Genomic DNA, 27,093 nt, shown 5'->3' with positions numbered 1-27,093 from the left:
CCACTACACCATCATGCATTATTTTACCTCATGATGCTCCTAATTTTTCCATTAAGCATGGCATAATGTCAGTGATACCTCAGTTCCACGGGATGGATTTTGAGTGTCCTTATCAGCACTTGACAGATTTTGAGTTGGCCTGTATTACTTTTATCAATAGAACCACTACTGATGAATTTATTAGACTTCATTTATTTCCTTTCTCTTTAAAGGATAAAGCGAAGATTTGGTTTAATTCTTTGAGGCCTAATTCTATCTCTAGTTGGTCTGATATGCAGCGTGAGTTCTTACAAAAATATTTTCCTTTTCAGAGAACTCAGTATTTACAAGAGCAGATCATCTAGTTCAATCAAAAATTTGACGAGACTTTCTAGGCCAACTGGGAAAGGTTTAAGGATTTGGTAAACATCAGTCCACATCATGGTTTTGAATCATGGAGGTTGGTGAATTAGTTTTACACTGGTCTCACTCCACAATGCAAGCAATTTGTTCAGACTATGTGTAATGAAGAATTCTTTAGCAAGGAACCAGATGAAGCATTGCCATTTTTTGACTATCTTGCTGAGAGCGCACAACAATGGAACACTCGCACTGATTGAGTTTCAATGACAGCACAGCCACTAAGGGCTATTGCTGGTGGGGGCAGATATGAGCTTAAGGTGGACACTGACGTTCAAGCCCGCATAGCTGCATTGACTAGAAGATTAGAGGTCATGGAGATGGAAAAGGTGAAAGCCGTGAAAACAGTAGAGACATGCTCTATATACGCTGATTCAAACCACAAGACCCAAGATTGCCTGATTATGCCAGTATTTCGAGAGAGTGACTCTGATCCGGGGTGGAGGAATCACCCAAATTTCTCATGGAGGAATTATCAGCCTGGCCGATCTCCACCACCTTCTTAGCAACCATTTCATTAGGCTGCTCCTCAACACTAGTATCAGCCATATCAGAGTTCTCAGAGCTATCCTTTTGTAGCACCTCTAGGATTTCAGCCTCATGTAGCTGCACAGAGTTCTCAGCCTCAATCATTTGCAAAGAAGTCTCTAGATGACAGTATGGCACAGATGGCCAACACACTTCAGCAATTCATGCAAATTTAGGCCACCACAAACAATCAAAACATTCAGGCCATAAATGACTTGCGGGGCACCATCAATAAGATGAGCACGACATTGAGCACTCTAGAGAAAGGGAAATTCCAAGCACAGCCTCAGCCTAATCCTCAAGTACACCGACAACAGCAACAACAAGTGCATAATGTCTCAAGGGAGGTTTTTGAGACAGTGAACGTTGTTCTTACTTTGAGAAGTGGAAAGGAAGTTCCCTAACCAAAGATGACCATTGACAGACAGGTAGTTGCTCCTACACCTGAAGATGTAACAGAGACTTATGAAGCTAAAAAATAACCAGAGGTAGTGAGACCAGAGTCGAAGAAGCCTGTGAGTGCAGATGCCGAAACTAGTAGGGGGTACCAACCTGTGGTTCCCTATCCTCAGAGATTGGCAGCTAGCCAAAAGAACAAATATCACATTGAGATTCAGGAGATTTTCAAGCAAGTAAAGATTAATATTCCACTCTTGGATGCCATACAACAAGTGCCTTCATATGCAAAAATTTTTAAGGACTTGTGCACAGCGAAGAGGAAGCTGAATGTAAAGAAGAAAGCTTTCCTAACAGAGTAAGTCAGTGCATTGATATTGAGCAAGACTCCTCAAAAGTTCAAAGATCTCGGCTCTCCCAACATTTCCATTATGATTGGTGAGTCACGCATTGGGAGAGATTTACTTGATTTGGGGAGTAGTGTGAACTTGCTACCATTCTTAGTGTATGAGTAGTTGGGATTGGGTGAGTTGAAAAAGACCTCCATCATGCTACAGTTGGCTGACATATTAGTTAAGGAGTCGATGGGTATTGTAGAGGATGTGCTGGTCCAGGTGGACAAATTTTACTACCCAATGGATTTTGTAGTTCTTGATATGCAGCAGCCAGCCTCTACTATTTACCAAGCTCCCGTCATCCTTGGAAGACCATTTCTAGCTACATCAAATGCTTTGATTAATTGTAGAAGTGGAGTTCTGAAGCTTACTTTTGGGAACATGGCACTTGAGTTGAACGTTTTCAATGCTTGCAAGATGCCAGCACATTTTGATGACACAAGTGATTTGAATGTTGTGGAGAGTTTGACACCAACATAATTTATTTGCTCAACTTTTCCTTTCTCTGATAACGATTCTATTTTTCAGACACCTAAATTTTTACTTGATGAAAAAACTGACCATGTTGATGAAGATGTCTTTGAATTTTTAGACTGTTTTGCAGATTCTTCTTTACCACTTGAAGTACAATTTGCAGGCGCAAGATGGAAACCCCAGTTTGAAACTCTACCACCACCAGACATACTTAAATCTTCAGAGGAAGAAGTTCCCCAATTGGAACTAAAACCACTTCCTCAAGATTTAAAGTATGTGTTTCTTGGTCCTGAAGAAGGTATTTTTCCTGTGGTAATTTCCTCAAAGTTAAATCAGAACGATGAAGCCCAGTTGATTGAAGTCTTAAAAAACATCGAGGCACAATTGGTTGGACAATAGCTGACATCAAAGGTATTGATGCTGCTCTTTGTATCCACAAAATCCATCTTGAAGATGATGCTAGACCAGTTCATGATGCTCAACGTAGGCTCAATCCTATCATGAAGGAAGTTGTCAAAGAGGAAGTGCTTAAGCTACTCGCAGTGGGTATCATTTACCCCATCTCAAACAGTAAGTGGGTAAGTCCAACTCAAGTGGTACCAAAAAAATCTAGTTTAACTGTTGTTAAAAATGATAAAAATGGTTACTGGTTGGAGAATGTGCATTAATTATAGAAAACTTAATTCAGCCAGTAGGAAGGATAATTTTCCTTTACCATTCTTGGATCAAATTTTAGAAAGAGTGGTTGGTAATGCATTTTATTGCTTCTTGGATGGATACTCTGGTTATTATCAAATTGCTGCAGCGCTTGAGGACTAGGAGAAAACCACTTTCACCTGTCCTTTTGGCACCTTTGCTTTTACCAGAATGCCTTTTGGTTTGTGTGATGCTCCAGCTACTTTTCAGATATGCATGATGAGTATTTTTTCTGACATGATTGATGATATTTGTGAAATATTCATGGATGACTTCTTTGTTTTTGGAAAATCTTTTGATAGTTGTTTACACAATTTGGCACTTATTCTCCAGATATGTGAGGAAAAAAATCTTTTACTTAATTGGGATAAATGCCAATTTATGGTTACTCAGGGCGTTGTCTTGGGACATATTGTTTCTTCTGAAGGTATAAAGGTCGACAAGGCAAAAATTGAAGTAATATCTAAACTTCCTATCCCTAGAACGGTTAATGATATTTGTTCTTTTCTTGGTCATGCTGACTTTTATAGGCGGTTTATTCAAGGGTTCAGTTCTATTATAAAACCTTTGTGTACTCTTTTACAAAATGATATTGAATTTGTTTGGATTGATGAGTGCCAAAAAGCTTTTGATACCCTTAAAAAATCGCTTACCACTGCCCTTATTATGCAACCCCCGCAGTGGGACCTTCCCTTTGAAATCATGACAGATGCAAGTGATTATGCCTTAAGAGCTATTTTGGGGTAGCGTGTGGATAAGAGACCTTTTGTGATTTATTATACCAGTAGAAGCTTGAATGATGCCCAGAAAAATTATACCACTACTGAATTGCTTGCAGTGGTTTTTGCACTTGATAAATTTTGGACTTACATTCTTGGTTCTCTTGTTTCTATTTTCACTGACCACTCTGCTCTTAAGTATTTGTTGGCTAAGAAAGATGCAAAAGCATGCTTGATTCGCTGGATTTTACTACTTCAAGAGTCCAACATCAGCATTATGGACAAGAAAGGAGTTGAAAATGTGGTAGCTTACTGCCTCTCTAGATTGCCATCATCCTCCTCTTCAAATGTTAGCCTTCCTCTTGATGATAGTTTCCCGGATGAGCAGTTGTTTGTGATTAATAGAGCTCCCTGGTATTTTGACATAGTCAATTATCTGGTGACTGAGCGAATGCCTTCTGAATGGTCCACCCAAGATAAGCGTTGATTTCTCTCTGAGGTACGACACTTTTACTTTGATGATTCATACCTTTTCAAATATTGTTCGGACCAATTGATTCGAAGATGCATTCCTAATGATGAGTTTTCTTTTGTGTTGAGATTTTGTCATATGGGTGCATGTGGTGGTCATTTTTCAGCAAAGAAAACAGTCGCTAAAATTTTGCAAAGTGGTTTTTACTGGCCTTCCATGTTTAAATATGCTTATAATATTTGTAAGGGTTGTGAGCCTTGTCAAAAATTGGAATCCATTAGACTGGTCAGTTAAGCTTCTTGATGCTTTGTGGGCTTATAGGACAGCTTTTAAAACAAATCAAGGGATGTCCCCTCATCGATTAGTTTATGGTAAAGCTTTTCATTTACCTGTTGATATTCAGCATCGAGCTCTTTGGGCTATAAAACATGTTAACACGTCACTTGATGAAACTTCAGGGTTGAGAAAATTGCAGATCAATGAATTGGATGAAACTCGTCGGGATGCCTATGGCAACGCTAAGCTAGCGAAGGAACGTTGGAAAATTCTACATGATCAGAAAATTCATCCGAAGCATTTCACACTTGGCCAGGAAGTTCTTCTTTACAACTCTCGCTTACATATTTTTCCTGGTAAATTGAAATCCCGATGGAGTGGGTCGTACATTGTAAAGAAGGTTCAACCTCATGGGGCGGTAGACATTGTCAATCCAGAAAATAGTAATAGCTTCACTGTCAATGGACAACGTCTAAAGCCGTTTCTGAAGGTCTTTGATCCACACGAAGAGATCTTGCTTGTGCAAGATTCCAAGGAAGTGTTTTGATCTTTTCACCCTTTACAGCTTTCTTTACTTGCATTTTGTTTGTTTTTATTTGTTGTTTTGCTTTGATTTTATATTTCATGTTGATTTGTTTTTTGTTTTGCTTTCTTATTTTTGTGCACGTTGTTTTCTTTTGTTCAATTCATTGAGGACCATGTCTCTCACTTGTTCGGGGATAGCATGTGTGCACAGATTTTTTTTAAAAAAAAATTGCATTAATATGATGTGCATTGATACATATATGATTGACACACACTTCATTTCTGATATTTTGTGAAATCTAAGCATCTTGGTGGAGTAGTTGAGCGGAATCATTTTGTGAAGATTTATTTTCAAGCTTAAGCATAGAGCATAATTTTTGATGCATCATATTTTGTTGATGTGTAGCTTGAAACACCAGGATGCTATACTCATTGAAATGAGACTTGATAAGATTTTTGAAGAACGAAGGGCAAATTTTGAAGGACATTTTGCACATCCTTACACTTGTAGTGTTTCTTATTTATTGTTCACTGATTTAACACAGGAGAAGTAAACTGTAGGACTACCGAGCCATGCTTTCCAAAAAAAAAAAAAAAAAGAAGAATAAAGGTGACTTAGTGAACTTTCCTATGTAAAGGGCTAGAAACAGTTACCCTCATGGCTAGTAATGAGGAACACACAGCCAGTTTAGCTCTACACACATTTGAGATCTGAGTCACTTGCCTCAATTTTATGTGAAAGATTGTTGAGATAGTCTTAGTGGGTATAGCCCCTGGGGGTTGAGTAGTAACGTATCACTTTTGTGAGAATTCAGAATTGTGTTTGATTGTTTCTATTTGGATTTTGATCTTTATGCAATATTCATCTCAATTAATTTTCACTATTTTGCTCAAGGATTAGCAAAAAGCTAGTTGGGGAGTGTGATTGAGCTGAGTTATTGCATATTTTATACATCCAGAATCAATATATTTTATTTATTTCATTACATTATTATTGGTTTTAGATAGAAAAATGGTTAAGATGAATAAATTCGAATTGTGATTTAAATTGGTTAATACCATGATTTATGCTTAATTTTATAACTTGTGATTTAATTGGATAATGTTCATTCACATGCACAATATATTTTTGAGATTCTATTATTCTTTTTTTTTTTCTAATTTCTGTTAATTTTATAGGTCAAGAAATGAAAAGATTGAGAAAAGTCAAAGTACCAAAAGGTCAAGAAATGAAAAGCTTGAGAAAAGTCAAGTTTACAAAATGGACATACTTTAGTATTTTAATCATACCTTTCTGCTCACATATCGGATTGATACGATTCTTGATGCGTTGGAAAGTTATCTTAAAGGGCTACAAAGTTGTATCTAATAAGAATTTTCAAATTCAAAATCCTAAAGTACGTACGTGGCTGCCAAGTTGAGTCCTAAAATTTAAACGATTTTGTGTGCGGGAACATGAAGACATTAGGGTTTCTTTCCTACCCTATTTAAGCATATCATTAGCACGAAATTTAAGACTTTTTGCAGAGTAGCGCCGCACATTTGAAGAACTCTTCCAGGGTCCAATTGCAGCTCCAGCCGCCTCCTCCATTGTCTACCACCTCCATCTACATTCATTTGGTTTGCTCTTTTCACTCTCTACTTTTTATTTAATTTCAGTTTAAAGTTTATGGAATATTTTTGAGATTTTTGGCTTAGAATTTTGGCAATTTATTTGCTGTTTATTTATTTGCTGTTATTTATTTTTCTCGCTTCTTTAAACTTTCATTGAACAGTGATTACAATTGCCCTGGATTGATTTTGAGAATTTGTAATTTGAATACAAGGATGAACTCTAAAATCTTGATTTTGTGACTTTTCAATTTCCAGTTCGTATTTTGTTAATTACTTTCTAATCTAGTTTAATTCTTAGATTAGTTTTATTAATCTCTTAGTTTCATTGTATATTAGATCAATTAAAGCTTAATTAGGACTTAAATAATTTCAGTTTTATTATTTAATTTTCAAATTAATTAAGATTGGTTAGTTTAGTTGATTCTTTGATTGTTAATTTCAATTTGTTAGCCTTTTACATTTCATTTCGACACACAAAAATCTAAAAATAGGAATCTAGTCCATGACTTGTGCCCTTTTCATTTTTGTTGCACTTTTCTATTCATTGCACATACCATCCTTTTTATTTTCTCTTTGTGAATATTTTCACCATTTTAAATGAGTTTGATTTTAAGTAACTTTCTCTGAGGAGACGATCTAGGAATTTATTCCTAATTATTATGCGACACCCTCCTCACTTAGGATAGCTTTTGTGCTACTCATTTTTGGGTGAGTCAATTACCAAGAACTTCGAGGGGAAATAACTCTATTTGGGTCGTGGTCGATCACTTAACAAAAAGTGCTCACATTGTGTTAGTGAAAAATACCAACCCTATGAAGAAGTTTACTCGGCTGTTTGTATCAGAAATAGTGTGACTACATGGAGTTCCAAAAATGATTGTATTAGATAGGGATACGCATTTCACCTCTCATTTTTGGCAAGGCCTTTAGGATGCTCTAGGCACTAACTTGAAGTTTAGTAGTGCCTATCACCCTCAGACTTAAGGGCAAACTGAACGGACAATCAGACTTTGGAAGACATGTTGAGGGCATATGTTTTGCAAGAAAATGATGATTGGGAGAATCTCTTACCATTAATTGAGTTTGCTTACAATAATAGCTTCCAGACTATCATTCAGATGGCACCCTATGAAGCTTTATACGAAAGGAAATGTAGGTCTCCCTTATATTGGGATGAAGTAGGAAAAGGAAAGATTTATGGTGCAGAGATTCTTCAAGAAATGAAGGATCAAATCCAGCTAATAAGGGAAAAGTTGATGACTACCCAAGAAGGCAGAAGAGCTGTGCTAAATGTCGAAGAAGGAACCTCGAGTTTGAAGTTAACGATTGGGTCTATCTCAAAGTATCGCCTATGAAAGGAGTCTTTCGATTTGCAAAGAATGGAAAGCTAAGTCCTAGATACATAGGACCCTACGAGATACTGGAAAGAGTAGGAGCAGTCGCTTATAGACTGGATCTTCCCGCTGACTTCCAAGGAATCCATAATTTTTTCCATGTATCTTCCCTCAAGAGGAGCTTAGAGGGACACATACCACCAGTTGTTGATACAAGGGATATTCTGCTCGAACCTAACCTAACTTATGAAGAAGTTTCTATTCAGATCACATACTAGAAGGATAAGGAACTTCGGAATCGAAAAATTCCTTTGGTTAAGGTTTTGTGATGGAATCATGATATCGAGGAAGCTACATGGGAAATAGAATCCGATATGAGAAGCAAATACCCCTACTTGTTTGGTATTGTTTGACATCACGTCATGGCATTTGCATGCATTCATGCATGGCATCCATTGCTATTTCACTATGTGGTCTGCATTCTTTCTCGTCATTTTCAGTTACACCATAGCCGTTATTGGTAGGATCGCCCGACGGACCCATATGACCCCCAGTCGACTTTGGAGACTGAGAGCTGTGCAGCAACAGAGATGACTAGACCGTATGGTCGACACATTTTGGGCTCAGTAGGAGAGGTTGGAGTACCATAGGACTAACATCTGTTCGAGGAGAGCACTGCCACATGAGGAGCGTCAGCTTATGACCCCGTCCAATGGAAGGGAGAGACTAGGACCAGATGGCTTAGACGCCATATGAGATCGACTCTCTCAGTTGCGCCAGATCAGCCGAGCAACGTCAGTTAGAGTAAAAGCCACTTATTCCTGACCCCACTCCTCTTGACACATCAGATTTTTTTGACACTTTCCCGAGTCGTGTTCATTTTCGTGAGGAGGGACCTCTAGCTCGAGGATGAGGAATATAGACAGTGGAGACGCCATGAGGAGACAGTTAACACTTTCTATGATTTGAAGGAGGATGAGTACTATCAGCACACCCAGTATGAGACGTCAAAGGATGGCAATGAGAGACCCCCAATCGAGCCCTAAGCTTTAGCATGGTTGGTGAGTCACACTTGACTTTCGCTTATTGCATATCCTGCTTTGGCCCCGATTTTGAGGACGAAATCTTGTTTTAAAGGGGCAAAGATGTAAATCCCGTCTAATTAACCATTAGGATTAACCTTTAAACGCTCTAGAATTAAGATTTTGGGCTTTATATATTTTATTATTATTATTATATTATTTTGTTTCATTATTTATTTACTTACTTCAATGATTGACAGTGAGATTAGTTTAGACCTTGGCACTTAGTATCATTAAGTAAAGGGTTAGAGGAGCTTAGAACATTTATGTCCTAAGCCTTTGAAGCCTTTTAGGAATTCAAGATAGCCTTGGCCCAAGTATAAGTAGGGGTGGCAATATGTGACACGACTCGTTAACCCAATACGAACACGGTACGATAAAAGCGGGTTAGGGTTGAGTGTTAACAGATTCGGGTCAAAACGAGTTGTGTAACGCCCATTCTTATGGTGTGACTTTTTATAAAATAATTTTAGAAAGGACGACGGGAATTACCGTTCGATTTAAAACTTTTTGCTTCCATACCCAGGGTGCAAGACTCTACGTTTATAAAATAAAATGTGTTTTGACAATAAAAGAGGTTTATAGCGAAAAAACATTAATCTTACAATAAAAAGCCTCTTTTACAATTAAAACTCATGCCTAGACTTTCGTACTCTTCCCCATGGGTTGTGTCCATCCTGACCATTCAGTTCCTGTGGGGGGGGACATGCATAAAAACTAAAATGAGTCGATGACTCGTAAGCATTACTTCATACAGTTAAAATATAACAACATAGGTTTTCATTCATGCATTCATCATTCAATACATACTATACGTACATGCATACATGCATACATGCATACGTGCATTCTTTTGAAAACATCACTGGACGGGGTTTTCTTTTGAAAGGGACTTTCTTCTCGTAAAACATTTCTCCCATTAGTGGCTTCATTTCTTACAAGTTCATGTGTTTATGCATTCATCCATACTTTCTTATCACTTTCATAGGCCGGTACACATTGTTACGTCCCGTGTGTTGGGGTTAGCAGTCTTCCTTTGGACCCAGACTCCGCCCATGGCCACGGGTTGGGAATCCCTTTTCACTCAGGGGGCAACACTGGGTGCACTTCCAGTACTACTTACCTGACATTGCAATCTGCCCATTCATTGGTACCCTTATCATTCATTCATATGACTGTTACGTATCTTCATACATTAAACATTCAGTCCTTTCATTTAGTCCATTCTTTCAGTCCAGTTCTTTCAGTTCATTTCAGCTCTATCTTTCATTTAACAATTGGTTCATGGAAAACGTCATTTAAAAGCATGGGCTTAAACGTCGTCTTTCATGGCATCCGTAAGTATCACCTCATGGCATTCATAAAAGCATCGGTTCATAGCATCCATAAAGGCATCGGTTCACATGGACATTTTAACATCAGTTCATAGGGACCATTTCAAAACACTTTCTTCACGTCGTTTAAAGCATTGGTTTCAAGCTCAAGGCACAGGCCTTGGAGTTTCTTTTCTTTTCTTAGAAAATACATACAATAGATACAGCATATAGTCATCCATTCACATGCGTACAATTAATACTTTGGGTGCGTAAATAGGGGCTGTCAAGGAGGGCCGTACATACGTATACCTTTGAACACTTTGCATTTTCATTCGTAAAACGTCTTTCGTGTCTTTTCTTAAAGCATCGTAAAGGAAAAGCGTTTCGTTTTTGTTTCTTTTATATTTTAGAAAACTCTAGAAGAGTATGAACGCAATACTTACCTGGACTCCATGCTACTTGCATATCATGCAGTCTATTCATGTGCGTGTCAAATGGCAACCTACATGCATACACATAACCTTAACGTCATTCTCTATCTAATGCATAAGCAACTTAAACTATAAATAGAGCTACACTTCACTTGGAACACTCTTATTCTATCTCGTGCTCCTACATGTCCTTTACAATGCTAAGACTTTCGGGGACCACTTACGGTCACTATCTCTTCCAAACTCAACGTTCTACTTCGAGTGCTCATCCCCTAAGGTGAACCCATGATTCACCTTAGGATTAAGACACTGAGACCTTTGTCTTACTCTTCCTGTTGACCACATTCCAACACATGATTCCAACCGACTGAATCATGCATCCCAATCCTAGACAATACACCCGTAACTGCCTTTGTGCATCTTAGCTCACACTAATCCTCATTCCCATCCATACAAGTCACACGGCTCTAAGCCAACTCTGAGGCTTAAGCACTGTGAAACTATGTCTAGGACAGATTACACACGTACCTTATCCCCTTATCACCTGAGACCAACACATAACATGTTGATTACTTGCTCGTAGGAACAAGGGCCATACTCTGATACCAACCTTCTCTTAACCCGGCTAGCATGACTCCTCATGCTACCAGTCCCTTTTGACAGTTCATCCCAACACTTAACACGACAAGACTCCGTTTACAAACACACCTTATGTCATGTCATATAGCTCAGGACTACTCCCAAGCTACATCGTGACCTTGTCACATGACCTAACATCCCACTATGTCATTCTTACGCCAACTCTTACTTAACTCATCACGAGTACGGTTCCTCACGTACTCCTATCACATCGTGACATCTCGTCACGATCCCGCTGCATCATTCATATGCTAACTCCTCACCTGTCACAAGCACGACTGTCAGTAACCACGTCACTTCGTGACGTTGCCCAGTCATGCTTCCGCTGCACTACTCTGATACTTGTTCTGCTACTACACCCATACTCCTAGCCATAAGTCCATCATAGTGACACTTGACACCTCATACTACTTTGGGACAGTGTTCCAAAGTTTTCGATACTATTTACCATGCTCTACGCCCATCAACCACACAATCATCCTGATCTCTGTAACATGCCACACGGTGTGGCATTGCACCTCTTGGAGTACACTTCACGTATACTCCCTTTTCACACGCTACGACCCATCACCATTACGGCATACATGCCACATGGTGCATTGGTCCACTACATGGAGTACACTTCTCGTGTACTCCCTTCACACACTTTATGCCACATCACCACTGCGGCATACCCGCCATATGGTGCATCACTCCACTACATGAAGTGTTTAGCGTGTATAGTACACCCAGCGTGTACTCTTCCCATTCCACACAACGTCACGCCACCATTATAGCACATACTCCACAACACTACACAACACAGCCCACAACACTATACCACACTTCACTACACAGAATGCCCAACATTTCACTACACAACACATCACAACACAGAGAACTCCACAAATACCAATAGCACAGCCCACAACATAATCAACTAATCAACATCTAGCATAAATAACAAGAGATAGAGGGTTATACCATCGACGGGATAATCAGTGTGTTGCTCGCCGATCGTCACAATCGATGATGCCGGAAGGGTCGTACATGGTGGCTAACCCACGTATGGTGGCTGTTTGGGCGTTTGGATAGCTAAGTGTGGTCTTGGAAGGGCTCGTGGTGGCCTTGTGATGGTGGCAAGGAGCATAACACGACGGATCTAGCCATGCACAATGCCGGTCAGCCATGCGCAGTGGCTGTCCATCACGTCTAGTGGCTACCCACCACATAAAGTGGTGGTTTGGACCCAGGGTTTGGCTAATGGAGGTCAAGGGAGGCTGTTGGTGGAGCCGTGGAGGCTTAGTGGTGGTGGCATGGCGGTTCACGGTGGTGGAGAAGAAACTGGCCTTGTGAGAGGGAGAGATCCCGTGAGAGAGAGTGAGGGAGAGTGTGCATGCATGGGTGGCAGATCGGGGCCAACGATGGTCGGGATGTGTTGGTGGTGGCTGGAGATGGCGGTCACACGCCGTGGATGGTGGCATAAAGTGGTGGAGGGTGAGAAACCTGTGCAGTGGGGGAGTCCCGTGGGGTGGATCTAGGGGAGGCTACCCGTCGTGGGTCTGAGGAGGAAGTGGGAGACCAGGAGGAGCTCGTGTTGGTGTCCGGTGGCCAAGGAGGCCACGCACGGTGGCACTAGGGACGTGCACAGTGAACCCGTGCATGGGTAAGGTTGTGTACGTGCAGATGGAGAAGCTAGCTGCATGGAGGGGACCAAGCTCGCTAGAGGGTGATGACTGGTGGCAGGAGGAGCCACCGTGGAGGTGGTGGCGCTAGAGGACGCCGGACGGCGTGGCAAGATGAAGCCCATTCGGGCTGTGCACTGTCGAGAGAGAGGAAGAGAGAGCGTGAGAGAGGGAGACCGGTGTGGGGTAACTCGCCGGAGTGAGGTGGTGCTGGTGGAAGGCACGGTGAGGCTCACCGGCGCATGACGGCGCCGGGATGGGCAGTGGAGGAAACGGGCAAGAGAGGGTGTCGTGCAGTGCAAGCCGAAAGAGAGAGGGAAGAGAGAGAGAGAGGGGAGGGAAAAGTGAGGGAGAAGGAAGAGGGGCAGGGGTTTTATTCTAAAACCCAACATCTGGGGATCTACGCAATGATCTAACGACGTATCTCAAACATTGATTTAAAATGCGTAAACATTAACTTAATTAAAATCACTTAGAGGAACTAAGGTAGAATATTATTTAAACTAAACTTTAGTTTATAAAATAATATTCCTTCATCATTAATAAATGATGAAGTCTTATTTAATATCTTTAAAAGAATAAAACCATTTAATTAATTAAAGTTTTCAATATAATTTAAATCCCATAATATTTTAAATAACTGAAATCATTTTAATAATAATATTAAAATGATTTTCGACAATTATAATATTTTTGAAACTCTTCATGAATATTATTATTGTCATATTTAAAATCAAACTTAGTTCAATAACATTGGAAATACTCCTTATAAATATTTTTAGTACATTTAAAACACTAAGCGTGCCTTAGAACTCACCTAATATCTTTTGAAACACGTCAACAGGGTTCGGCACGCATGACGAGGCTCATAGTCGTTAGAGAGAATAGCAAAATGTTACATAATTTCCATCCTCGGATTTTGCTTACGCTAGAAAGAAGGAACTTACGTCAAGAGGAAGAAGCTTACATAAGAAGGAATGAGCGGGGTGTTATAGGTTGACCCGAGTTATGACCCGTTAAGAAAATGAAAATTACCCTTATACCCTTATGACCTAAAACTGAAAAAACCCTAACTCTAATTTAACCAGCCCCCACCCCCTCCCTGGTTTCACACTTACAATGTTTCTTCAAAAACTCTGAGTCATGACCATGCCGCCCCCCCTCCACTCCTCTTCATGATGACATCGCGTCGTCGCCACCCTCCAATTCTCTTCAGTCTTCACGGTGACACCACCCCCCCAATCCAATTTCACAGTGACACCGAGTCACCCACGCAAACTTAAAGTCACGGATCCATATTGCTCTCGACCAACGCCCCGCCGCCAACGCTGCGTCGCCCACTGTAAGAAGATTAGCTCGATCCAAAACAGAAACTCTACCTTTACAATTTTGTTCAATTTTCGTGTTATAATTGTTGGGGGCTTTGGGCACCAGAGGGGAGACTATTTTGCTTGTTGTAATTGTTGGTTGTATGGCCTACATAAGAGCGTAATAAATGCTTGTTAAAATTTTGGTGACCAAATAGAGGCAAAAGACCTTTGAACAATGAGATCCGTAGTGCATAATATATGTTTGATAGAATGTCCAGGAACACAAACATAAAATTATGCATACACTGATACACATCGAACGCCATAACGATAGAAAGCCACACAAAATTAGGCAAGAGTTGGACATAAAATTGATTGAGGGATGATATGGAGTAATGTCGCCAAGCACAGAAGAAGGAGGTTGGAGTAAAATTAATGGTGTTTTACGTATCTCTCTGCCCCCTTCTCTCTCTCTCTCTCTCTTTGACATTCACTCATGCAAGAATATGAGCATATCAAGCACAAAATGTGGAACTAAACACTATAATAATGTTTTTTTTTATCGGTAAACAAAGTTTTATTGAGCAAAAGAATAGGCAATAGCCCAAATATACGAGATATATACAATAGAAACGCCTAGGCATGCTAGTTTAGTGATACAAGGAAATCATGGAAGGCATTGCCATGAAAATCAATTACAATTGACTAATGGAGTAAAGTATTGAAAAAAAAAACTGGGACACAATCTTAAATTTGGTACAAAGTGGGAGAAGTAAAAAGTTGTATTGGAAAGGGATTCTCAAGCAAGCATGCACGAGTGGAACTCGCATGCACATGCCTTTACTTTTAACAAAGAATTGATTAAATCAACCAAAGAATTGATTAAATCAATTCTTTGTTACAAGTAAATTTGCTGTTTATCCACAACACATCCATCCATTGAAACAATTAATTTAACAAGGTATATCATATGTTGCAATAGCTGAAAACTTGAGAATGTGATAATAGAGTGAATTAGTTGTTCCATACCTGATTAATTGCTTGGTTTTGCTATCCTGGTGTTGGCCATTAGAAATATTAGTTTACTTGCATTAATTGAAGTTTTTCTTTCATTTCACAAATATTATACTACTTACATTTGTTCTTGTTGTTTGTTGTCAGATGAGTTCAACAGCAAGTGAAAATGACGATTTGATTGATTTGGACCCGTTTGACTCATAAAGTTTTCAAAATGAGGAATTTAAAGCAAAACGAAGGTAACGGTCAAACATTTGGACTTTTTTTGAAATGGATCCTGATTCTGAGATCAATGATGGCAAGCCACAAGCCAAGTGCAAGATGTGTGGAATTACTTACATGCCAGCGAGCAAATATGGAACAGGAAATATGAAGCGTCGCATTGACACATGCTTTAGGAGAAGTTCACGAGATATTAGTCAGATGATGTTATCACAAAATAGTGGAAATATTTCGGTAAGCACTCCTAAATTTGATACTGAACAATATAGAAAAAATTTGGTAGCTACCATTGTGAAGCATGAACTGCCTTTTCGATTTGTTGAATATTCGAGGGTGAGATCTTTATTACAATATTTGCATCCAGATGTTCCAATTATTTCTAGGAATACTGTCAAGGTTGATTTGGTTAAGATGTATCGTCGAGAAAAAAAAAAGGATTAAATGCATGTTAAATGATTCTCCTGATAAAATTAGTCTAACATCTGACTTGTGGACTTCTATAACCACAGATGGTTATATGTGCATTACAACACATTTTCTAAATAAGAATTGGGTTCTGCAGAAAAGGGTTTTGAACTTTTCTTTTATGCCATCACAACATAATGGCATATCTTTGTCTAAAAAAAAAATTATAATTTGCTATATGAGTGGGAAATTCAACACAAGATTTTTGCATTGACTTTAGACAATGCTTCTTCTAATGATGTTTCAGTAGAGTTGTTAAGAACTCAATTGAACATTAAGAAAGCTCTTATTTGTGATGGTGAGTTCTTCCATCTTCGTTGTTGTGCTTATATTCTGAATTTGGTAGTACAAGATGAGCTAAAAGAGATTGATGTTGCTATCCAAAAAGTTCGTGAAAGTATCAAGTATGTCAAAGGATCACAAATAAGGAAAGTAAAATTTATAGATTCAACAAATCAAATGTCTTTGGATAGCAAGAAAGAGTTGTGACAAGATGTCCCCACTAGATGGAATTCTACTTTTCTTATGCTTGAGAGTGCTCTTTTCTATCATCGTGCCTTTGTTCATTTGGAGTTGACTGATTCCAATTTTAAGCATTGTCCATCAATATTTGAGTGGAATAAAATACAGAAGATTAACGATTTATTGAGAGTTTTTTATGGAGCCACTTGTAATTTTTTGGGATCAAATACTCTACAGCTAATCTCTACTTTTCATTAGTGTTTTCGATTTATTTTACATTAAAGCAGCACTATGAGGGTGAAGATGACTACATAAAGAGAATGTGTTGTACAATGCTTACTAAGTTTGAGAAATATTGGATCCTTGATAGAAGCTTCATTTTGTTGATTTTTCTTTTACAAAACTTTATGAAGAATGTTCCATAGAATATATGAATGTTCGGAGCAAAATTTCATCTCTTTTCATGAAATATGGTTCTTCTAGTGCTCCCACAATGACATGTTCTACCACGACTTCTAATAGCACTGTTAGTAGAGAGGAAAGTCAGTCTTCATATGATAATTATTTATTTCAGATAATATCAAATAATATTTTTTGTTTAATGATTTATATTATATTGTCGTTTCATATCACATATTGGCTTGAAATATTTTTATTTATTTTTTGTATACAGAAATTTGATGCATTTGGACCTAATGAAATTTTTGCCCATATGAGAAAAAGTCAATTGGACCTTTACTTGGATGAATCTAGGGCAGATAGAAATGCAAAGATTGACATTCTTTCCTTTTGAAAAGGAAATGAATTTCGTTATCCTGATCTTGCTCGTATGGCTCGCGACATTTTGAGTGTTTTAGTTTCTACAGTTGCATCTGAATCTACTTTTAGTGTTGGTAAGCGTATCATTGATCAGTTTAGGAGTGCACTAAAAGTAGATATTGTTGAAGCATTACTCTGCACTAGAGATTGGTTATATGGCGAGGAGCAAGGTAATATTATTTTTATTTTATTGAATAAATTACTGTAATTTTTCAATAATATAAAACATTACTGATGTCTTTCTTTTAATAGAAGCACAAGAAGAAGTTAAATTGAACGAGTTAACCGAAGATGTAATGGAGTTGGAGAACAATAAAGGCAAGGACTTGGAGGATGCTTCACCTCATTCTTCAAGCTCTAAATTTGTTTAGATTTATGTTTTTATTATATTTGGGATTGTAACATTAATATATTTACTGTGAGTGTTTTGTTTATTATATTTGGGATGTAATTTTAATATAATATTACAATGTGTGTGGATCATATTTATTTGGATTGTAATTTTAGACTTATAATTAATTTCTTTTATAGATATTATTTATATTTAAATATTTATAATCAGTTCAAACGGGTCGTGTCGTGTATGTTCAACCCATTAACATAAACGGGTTGGAACAGGTCGGGTTGTGTCTTGTCAATTTATTTTTTATTCATTAAGGTGTCGTAACGGGTCGTGTCGTGTCAACCCGTTATCTTACCGTGTCGTGTTTGTATTTGACATTTTGACACGAAATCCTTAACGGGTCGTGTTCCTATTGACCCATTAAGTGTAATGTACATACTCTGACACTACACGAACACGACTCGTTAATACAATTTGACACCCCTAAGTATAAGGAAGGCTTAAGGCCTTTAAACCAAACTTTGAGCCAAACTTGGTGTAGAATTGACACATGGCCCATATTGGTCAAGAAAAACCCTTTCAAGCCCCACCTTTGTGGACTTGAGACCTCTTTTTAATCCTCAAAATCTGGAAAACAAGGCTCCCTTTCACTTAAGCCCAAAAGCCCATGAGCTCTTGGCTCATACTCATGGTCATTTAAAGCCCACCAAGGCCCAAAAGCCTTGTCTTCCATTTTTACACTTCCAATTAAAAGCCCAATGCACCATACCATAGGTTTCCTTAAGCCCATATCATACCCTAAGTACCCAAATAAAGTTTTAAAATTTGGTTAAGACTATTAATCAACTTACCAAATATTAGTGATCTTTAAACCATGTTTTGAAGCTTAATTTATTTCTTAGTCTTTTTTTAACCTTTTGATATGAAAGTCTCTTATTTTATTACTCAATTACATCACTCTTAGGTCATACTAAACCCTTGATAAACCTCCACACGTCATTAGAGGAAATGACATATCAAACCCTAAAACTACACCAATTGGCACATATATATGCCTTTTAAGTGCATGAACTGTTTTGCCCTTAAGTCCAATATTTTTGTGTCTTTTTTTCAGGGGTAATATGGTCCTTAGACGCCTCTTATAACCCTTTTAAACCCAAAATAAGCTTTGGAAGAAATTGGTTTCAAGACCAACGTCCCCTTGAACCAAGGACAACGTCCCCTCCCCTTTGGATGCCTATAAAAGGCCCCTTCCCCCCTCATTTCCTCCACACCTCATCTCCAACTCCCCCTTGAGCATAGAGAGCAATCTTCCCCCTTAGTTTTGAGATAAACCAAAAGTGAGTGAGTTCGAGTGTTCTCGGAAGTTCTTGAGCTAGGACCTTGAATGGGTTACAAAACTTATAATTTTTCTTGCCCTTGATCTTATTTTACATGTCAAGTTGAGGTTTTAAGTGTTGGGGTAATTTTTGGTTGAGTTTAGAAAATGTTACCATGGTTAATGCAAAACCGGGTTCATTATGGTTAATTTAAGTGGTTAAATTGTTCTCAGGGGAAATTTAGCTATGGCATGTCTTAAGTATGTTTTGATATGATTTATTAATGTCCTAAAATGATTATGGAAGGTTTTATTTTTTATTAAAAGCATGTCATGATAAGTTTTAATTCTATCTTGTTTTGATCATCAAAGCATGAATAGGTTTTTAGTAAGTTTGTGATTAAGGCATGAAGCTTGATTGTCCCACCATGGCTTGATGATTAAGCATATAGGAACCTTCTGATTGGGATAAGAACAAAATTTACATGATTTGGATATATTTTGAAAGCTTATCTTGATGATTTGCACTAAGAATATCAAACTTGATTAATGGAGGATTATTGAAGATTAAGGTTCTTAGCCATGATTAACTGTTGGAATGAACTTGATTATCCAAGAATTAGCCTTTACCATATCATTACAGACTTTAGTGATTGTTTATGATTAAACAAAGTTGCTTAAGCATGCATTCATAGGGATCAATAGTTGAAAACACTTGAAGACATCAATTAGAGTGCATGCCACAGGTTGGAGTAATTGGGCAAGTTCCACTTTGAATTTTACAATTCTAAGACTTTAGATGACTTTAGAATATCAAAAATATGAGATCCATGAAGTTTGGTAGAATTTGAAATTTGTTTGCAACAAGTGAAAAATTTAGGACCTTAATGGTAATTTTGGAAAGTTTAGGGGTATTTTTGTAAATAACAATTTTTGAAGCCCTTGTTTATGAATGTTATCCATAGTAGTATGAATCCTAACTTAGTACGAATTTGATTTCAGCCGCTACGACCTTTTTCGAAAACTCGGGAAAGTTGTACTTTGCCTATAACTTACACCTTGATAGATTATTTATGATTTATTGATAAATGCCTCATTCAATGTTTCAATTATCATTTTGAGCATAAAATAATATGTTATATGATACATTGAGTGTATACTTACATGACATGTGATATTTGTACCATTTTAGCATATTGCATTTATAAATGTCATTTTCAAATGAAAAGCTTGCTACATATGCACATGTCATGAAACACATTTTTTAACATAGCATGAAAATATTTTTGTCACGACCCAAAGGTTAGGATGAAGAATTATCCTAGTGGAACTTCTCTATCCAATCTGGAGTGTTTAAGAATAGAGTGATAACCCCTTGGTTGACAAAAAACAGTCAATAGGTTTCGAATGGGTTCTTTTTAAAGAACGCCGGAGCGAAGTCAAATGTTGTGACACCTAATGCCGGTGAGTGTATATGTTATAATGTTATGATGATGTTATGTTATATTACCAATGTATTGAGAACAAGTCTGCAGATAACGTAGTTTAACATGAGTTGTAGTATGATTACCGGCAAGTATTCACAGTGCAAATGGGGAACTGTGATGATACCACATGTTATGATGTTTTGATTAATTATGAATTGCTAATAATGATGAAATATTATGATGAAAATTATGTATTTTGACAACTGAAGTAAAAATTCTCTGAAAGAAATTATGACTCTCCGTTTTTGAAGATGTTAAGGAATCTGGATGGGTAACACGCACATTTTTCTAAATTTCTTGCATTTCATATTTATCATTCTTCATGCATAATTTATCTTTGTGCAAATTGATTGTTAATTTACTAAAATTTCATGTAAATCGCACCCCTTTTGGGCCCACTATCATTCCACTTTTAACGATAGAAGCTATGTCAGGATTCGAGGAGGACGAATTAAACGGAGCACTGGATCCGACTAATTGATGAGGTGCTTGACCTCGAGAGGAGACTGAACTTGATCCTCACATTTATAGCCTTAGTCCTTCATGCTCTAGAGCGCATGAAGTGTTTGATTTAACTTTGGAGACTTTAATGCTTAGTTGTACTAAGTTTATGCTACAATTTTGCTTTGACTTATGATGATCAATAATGCATTGGGATGTTTTTAGTTATTTTGGCATAAGTTATATTTTCACCCTTATTTCTACTGCAATTATTGCATATTGCTATAGGATGCATTGCATATTAATTGTCATGTACGGGGGTATGTAACTTTTTTTTTTTTTTTAAGAAGAGGACGGTACCCCAATTTTATTGATAGCCCTCACTTATGGCGGAGGAAAATCGTGATTACAACCAAATGCATGGCGGTTACAAATATTCAACAAAACCAAACCCATGCATCAAAAAAGATTAAACAACCCAACCACAAAAACAAAACAATAAAAATATGCATAATAAAACACATGAACTACAATAAAGAAGCGAATGAAAAGCACCTGCAATAAGAGGAAAACCAACAAGAAATATCAATTCAAGAGAAATAAATAGAACTTACCAAAGGAAACTTACTTGAACCGCAGGTGGGGGAGACCAATTCCATCCATACGAAGAAGACCTTGAATGTGACCTGTTAAATTCTCGCTATTAATGGTCTAGTCCAGATTCACACCCTTAGCACCCTGCTTAGCTTAAAAATTCACCGCAGCATTACCCTCACGAAAAACATGTGACAAACGATACTCCATGCAGCCCAAAAGACCCTGCAACTCTTCCCATAAATCCTCTAAATACCAAATATTACAAGCTCCTTTGGTAATCCAATTAACAAGTAATTGAGAGTCTGTTTCAATCTCAATCCTACCAAAACCTAGGGAACAACACCTTCGAACGCCCTCCACTAAACATCTCAATTCAGCATAATTATTAGACCCCTCACCCAAGAAAACAGAGTAAGCAGCATGCAGTCTACCACAATTATCACGGATCACCCCCCAGCACCTGCCGGCCCAGGATTCCCTAAACTACTACCATCCGAATTCAGCTTCATCCAACCTTGGGGAGGCCGGAGCCACCTAACCACACGAGCTTGCTTGGGCTTAGGGACTAAAACCGAAATGTCCAATCGCTGTAAAATAGCCACATCATGGGGAGAAATTTTAGACACTTTCATGATTAAAGAGATAATCCTCCGAATCCAAAGCTTAATAACATGCCAAATTGACTGAACAAACTCTAGCTTCTCCTCAAACCGTGCTTTACAATGCCTATCTCAAAGCTTCCAAGAGACAATAGAAGGAAGAAGACCAAAAATAATCCGTAACTGAGAAGAGTTACCAGCACGACGGAACCAGAAATTAGCTTGCTCCTTCCACGTCTGAAAAACACCCATATGAACACCTAAATGGGTCGCAGCCAGACGCCAAATTTGTCTAGCAAAATCGCCAGTACACATCACATGATTTAAATCCTCCATCTGACCCTTAACACAACAGTTACATTTAGAAACCATGGGAATGCCAATATGCCTGATCTTATTATTCACACTCAAACAATTATGGGAAGCCTTCCACATCATGATAGAGATTTTTTTAGGAAGATTATTGTGCCAAATCCAATGGGCCCAAGGAAAGGGAGACGCTCGAATACGAATATAATCCCAGGCACTTTTAGTCGCAAATTTACCATTATTATCCTTCAACCAAACAAGAACATCATGCCCTTCCTTCCTCCCTGCTAAAAATTGATATAACTCAAGACCTTTACTTTCCCCATTAATCTCTCCAAGAGGGGAATATCCCAACCGTCATCCACCCAACACTCTTTAATTTTCAACAAAGGATTCTCAATCACCTGATGATGAGCACTGAGAGGACCACCATCCTCCCAATTATCATACCAGAAAGAGATATTACCCTCCCTAACCATCCACTTTGAATTATTTAGAACCTCTGGAATACTACGAATAATAGATTTCCAAAACCAAGTACCCTTATTAGGATTCAATAAAGATAAATGATTACCCTGCACATACTTACCTCTAAAGAAATCAGTCCATAAAGACTGAACCTGAATGAGACGCCTGGCAAATTTCATGTGTAAGGCCTTTTGAATATCTCCAAAATCACGAATACCCAAGCCTCCTTCCTCCGTAGGAGTACAAATAGAATGCCAAGCCACCCACTGATGTTTACCTTTGCCATCTGAAGCACCCCAAAAAAAGGAACTAAGAATCCGATTCAAAGCTAGAAGCACCCCTTTAGGAACTTGTAAAACAGCAAGAAGATGAGTGGCCATGCTAGACAAAACATGGTGCAAAAGAATAACCCGCCCACCAGCAGAAAGCAATTTCATTTTCCAACCTGCAATTTTCTTACTCACTTTCCCAAGCAACTCACCAAAATCACAAACCTTAAGCCTACTAACCACAATAGGAACACCCAAATACTTAAAAGGAAAGACACCTTCCGAAAACCAGTAATACGGAGAATAGAAGCTTTTCTAGAGAGATGAATCTTCTTAGAGTAGAAAATAGCACTTTTGTCTTTATTAAGAACTTGACCTGTCCAGAGCTCATAAACATGTAAGACCTCCATCAAACTTTTCATGGACTTATTACCACCATTAGCAAATATGACAATATCATCGGCATACATAAGGTGGGAAATAAAAGGCGTACCTCTAGCCTGAGTAAATTGACCAATTTTACCATGCTGAAAAATGACCTTCAAAAGACAAGACAAAACCTCTTGCATAATAATAAATAAATAAGGCGAAAGAGAGTCACCTTGCCTCAAACCCCATTCCCCTTTAAAGAAGCCTAAAGGAGTACCATTCATCATAATAGAGTCCAAGGGGTGGAGATACACAAATTAATGAGGTCGCAAAACTGAGAAGAAAAACCAAAAGAGTCCAAAACATGTAAAAGAAAACTCCAATTCACACTATCATAAGCCTTAGACATGTCAAGTTTAATTATAACATTACCCCCATGAGATTTATTATTAATAGAACGAACCATCTCCTGAGTGAGACTAATGTTATCAAAAATACTATGCCCAGGAATAAAAGCTCCTTGCTCTTGAGAGATCAGCTTAGAAGGAAGATTCGTCAGACAACCCATAATGATCTTAGAACAAATCTTATAAAACACAGAGCACAGACTAATAGGCCTAAATTTATCAAAACCATTAGGCTTATCAACCTTGGGGATTAGCACAATAAAAGAAGCAGTATAAAATCTGGGAAGCATTTTATTTTGAAAAAAATCAGAAATGGCTTCCAATAAATCATTTTTAACAATATCCCAACAAACCCTAAAGAACCCAGAACCAAAACCATCAAGACCCAGGCTACTATCAATAGGAATACTAAAAAGAGCAGCCTTAATGTCCTCAATGGATGGGATACTACAAAGCATCAAATTCTCATTATCAGAAATCACAGGAAACATGAAATCACCTAAATTGGGTAACTCACCACTACTATACTCACCCAAAATTTTTTTGAAATAATCAACAACCGCTTGGTGGATATCAAGCGGAGTTTGTAAAAGAGTACCATCTGCGAGACACACATCAGTAACTCTTTTACGAAATTTGGCTTTCAAGTAAGCATGAAAAAATTTAGAATTTTGATCCCCATCTTTAAGCCAACTTTTCTTGGCCATATGAGAGAGACGAATATCTTCTCGACCCTTCCAAGTTAAAAGATCCAGATTAGTAGCCAAAAGATTATTATCATCCTCCACTGAAAAAGAGTTTTGAAGGCAAGTTTCCAGGGTATCAATACGAGTCTCAAGATCACTAATAATAACATTAGTTCTCCCAAATACACGTTGATTCCAATCTCTTAATGCAAACTTCATCCTTTTCAGCTTAAAAGATAATTTACAAAACCCGAAACCAGGTCCCTCTTGATTCCACACCCCCTCAACAAAACCAAGAAAATTAACATGATCAGTCCACATATATTGAAAGCGAAAAGGACTAGGCCCATACCTGAAGGGATCGTCACCCATTTGGAGAACTAAAGGAGAATGATCCGAAGAAGTACAGGACAAGACCTGATAAAACATGTTAGGATAACAATTAAGAAAATTAGTATCAATAAAACAACGATCTAACCTTGCCCAGCTACGGGCCAAACCTCTCTGACCATTACACCAAGTCATCCTCGAGCCCATGGAACTCATGTCAAGCAGACCACGATTTTGAATGCACAAATTAAAGTCTTCCATCGCTGCAAAAGGACGAGGTTGGCCCCCTTTACGATCAGAATCCTCTTTAATATTATTGAAATCAGCACAAACAAGCCATGGATAGTTACTGTTACTAGAAGCAACCAAGTCCTCCCAAAGAAACTTCCTCTCTAACGAATTGCACTTAGCATACACAATAATAAGGATGCATGTAAACCCATTCTCCTCAACTTTCACTGAAACAAATTGATTAGACCCTGCTAGCCATTGTATAGAGACCGAGGCATTCCACAAAAGCCAGATTTTCCAGTTTGCGCCTCATTAGTGACAAAAAAATCACAACTAAAGGTCTCCAGATAATTAGGAATTTTATCTTCCATCAGAAAAGGCTCAGCCAAGGCAACAATATTAGGCCTATAATTTTTAATAATTTTCTTCAAACGAGACCTGGAAGAACCAACTCCCTGGACATTCCAAAAAATAATTGGACTAATCATAAATTAAGTTTGGTGGGGCGAGTGATAGCCCGAGTAAAGTTCCTTTTTTGAAACTTACATACCGTTTTCCATGGTTTTTCAGAATCAGAGCAATAATCTTTTCGCATGTCATCTTTCAGCCTATCTCTATCAGATTCGCCTTCTGATTTTGCCTCATCAACTTTTTCTTTCTTGACCATAGCAGCACAGACATTGGGAATAAATTGTTCCACTGGAGCACCCTCATTGACCACAGTCATCCGATCACCATTCATGCTAAGCCCATCCACATTTAACTCCATGACTTCCACTAGCTGATTATTCATGGCTGAGCCCACCTCCCCAACTTTATTCTCCAAGTCCAATTCCAATGTCAGCGGTTGACCATCCTTTAAATCAACTTGTTCATCACTAGAAGGTCGTGGGCCCATAGGACCAGCAGAAGAACTTGGTTGCTCTTCATCAACGAGAGGAACATGTTGCATGTTTTCTGGGCTTCCATCTCGCAGCCCATCGCAATCCCATAGCCCATCTCACCCATCGCAATCGTCTTCTACCTCCAGCACTTTCTTCCTTGCATTACATGCCGTAATGGAGTCATGCATCTCAGTAATTACAAGAGGCAATCCGACCGTATCCACCGAGTCTTCCAGCTTTTGAGTATTTGCTTCCACAACCTCTATTGGATTCTAATCCTTTCTCACCCACTTTTGTCTACCCTTTAATGACTTCTTCTTCTCACCCATCATGCGGCATGTCCTCACATTGTGTCCTTGGCTTTTACAATAAGAACAGTAAGCAGGCAAGGTTTCAAAAGCCACCTCCTACCTCCTACTCCGTGGAACCCGAGGTTTACCGATCCAAAAGTATGAAATTGGCTCCTTTGAAGAATCAACTTGAAGACAAACCTGAGCCCCATCTGTTCTCGTCGCACAAACCATAGAGTTATCACATCGGACAAAGCTTCCTATTGGTGCTGTGATCATTTTTAAAACCGAAGGTTGATAAAAATTAGGAGGGAGTCCAGGTAAAAACACCCAAACCGAGACACACTGCGGTTCAAAACTTTCATCAAAATTCGGTGTCCATGCGAAAGGACGGTAGAAAACTCCATTAATCTCACATGATTCTCTGGACAAGGCCTTACAGAAATCTACCTCGTTGATCATCCGAACAAAAACATGGCGCGGCCGTTGCATAGCAGAAATCACTAGCATGCTAGACAATCCCCAGCGGCTGCGAATAAAGGTATGCAGGCGTCAAGAGAAGGTCTCTAGCGGAGGAATTTAAGGACAATAGAATACTGAAAAGGTTGAGCCGTTTTCTCAATCTCCTCTACTGAAAATGTGAAAATCATTTCACCATCAATGGTTTTTGGGTGACAGAAAGGGACCTCCATCTCCCGTAGTGGCTGAGGAACCGCGAAGACGAGATCAGCAAAAGACCTTGGCGGGGCTGCCAATGGCGGCAAGCCATCAATGGCCACCATGCAGCCGTAGGATTGACGTAACCGAAGC

General features: G+C 38.5%; 2 protein-coding genes across 2 annotated transcripts; one reads left to right on the top strand and one right to left on the bottom strand.

The window, feature by feature from the left end:
- Positions 1 to 1,907: 1,907 nt before the first annotated feature.
- Positions 1,908 to 2,591, top strand: LOC121242926. Its single transcript, XM_041140979.1, has 2 exons — positions 1,908 to 2,160; positions 2,323 to 2,591. The coding sequence occupies exons 1-2, from the start codon at positions 1,908 to 1,910 to the stop codon at positions 2,589 to 2,591; spliced, it is 522 nt and encodes a 173-aa protein (XP_040996913.1).
- Positions 2,592 to 21,887: 19,296 nt separating this feature from the next.
- On the bottom strand, positions 21,888 to 26,061 carry LOC121242840. Its single transcript, XM_041140859.1, has 8 exons — positions 25,660 to 26,061; positions 25,441 to 25,564; positions 24,216 to 25,357; positions 23,919 to 24,104; positions 23,463 to 23,586; positions 22,661 to 23,364; positions 22,191 to 22,382; positions 21,888 to 22,028 (listed from the first exon to the last, which is right to left on the bottom strand). Exons 1-8 carry the CDS (start codon positions 26,059 to 26,061, stop codon positions 21,888 to 21,890), a joined length of 3,015 nt encoding a protein of 1,004 aa, XP_040996793.1.
- Between the last annotated feature and the right edge of the window lie 1,032 nt (positions 26,062 to 27,093).

Source organism: Juglans microcarpa x Juglans regia, chromosome 1D (genome assembly GCF_004785595.1).
Source record: "Juglans microcarpa x Juglans regia isolate MS1-56 chromosome 1D, Jm3101_v1.0, whole genome shotgun sequence".
Taxonomy (NCBI): Eukaryota; Viridiplantae; Streptophyta; class Magnoliopsida; order Fagales; family Juglandaceae; genus Juglans; species Juglans microcarpa x Juglans regia.
The sequence above is the reverse complement of the archived record's forward strand: the minus strand, read 5'-3'. Positions and strand labels throughout refer to the sequence as shown.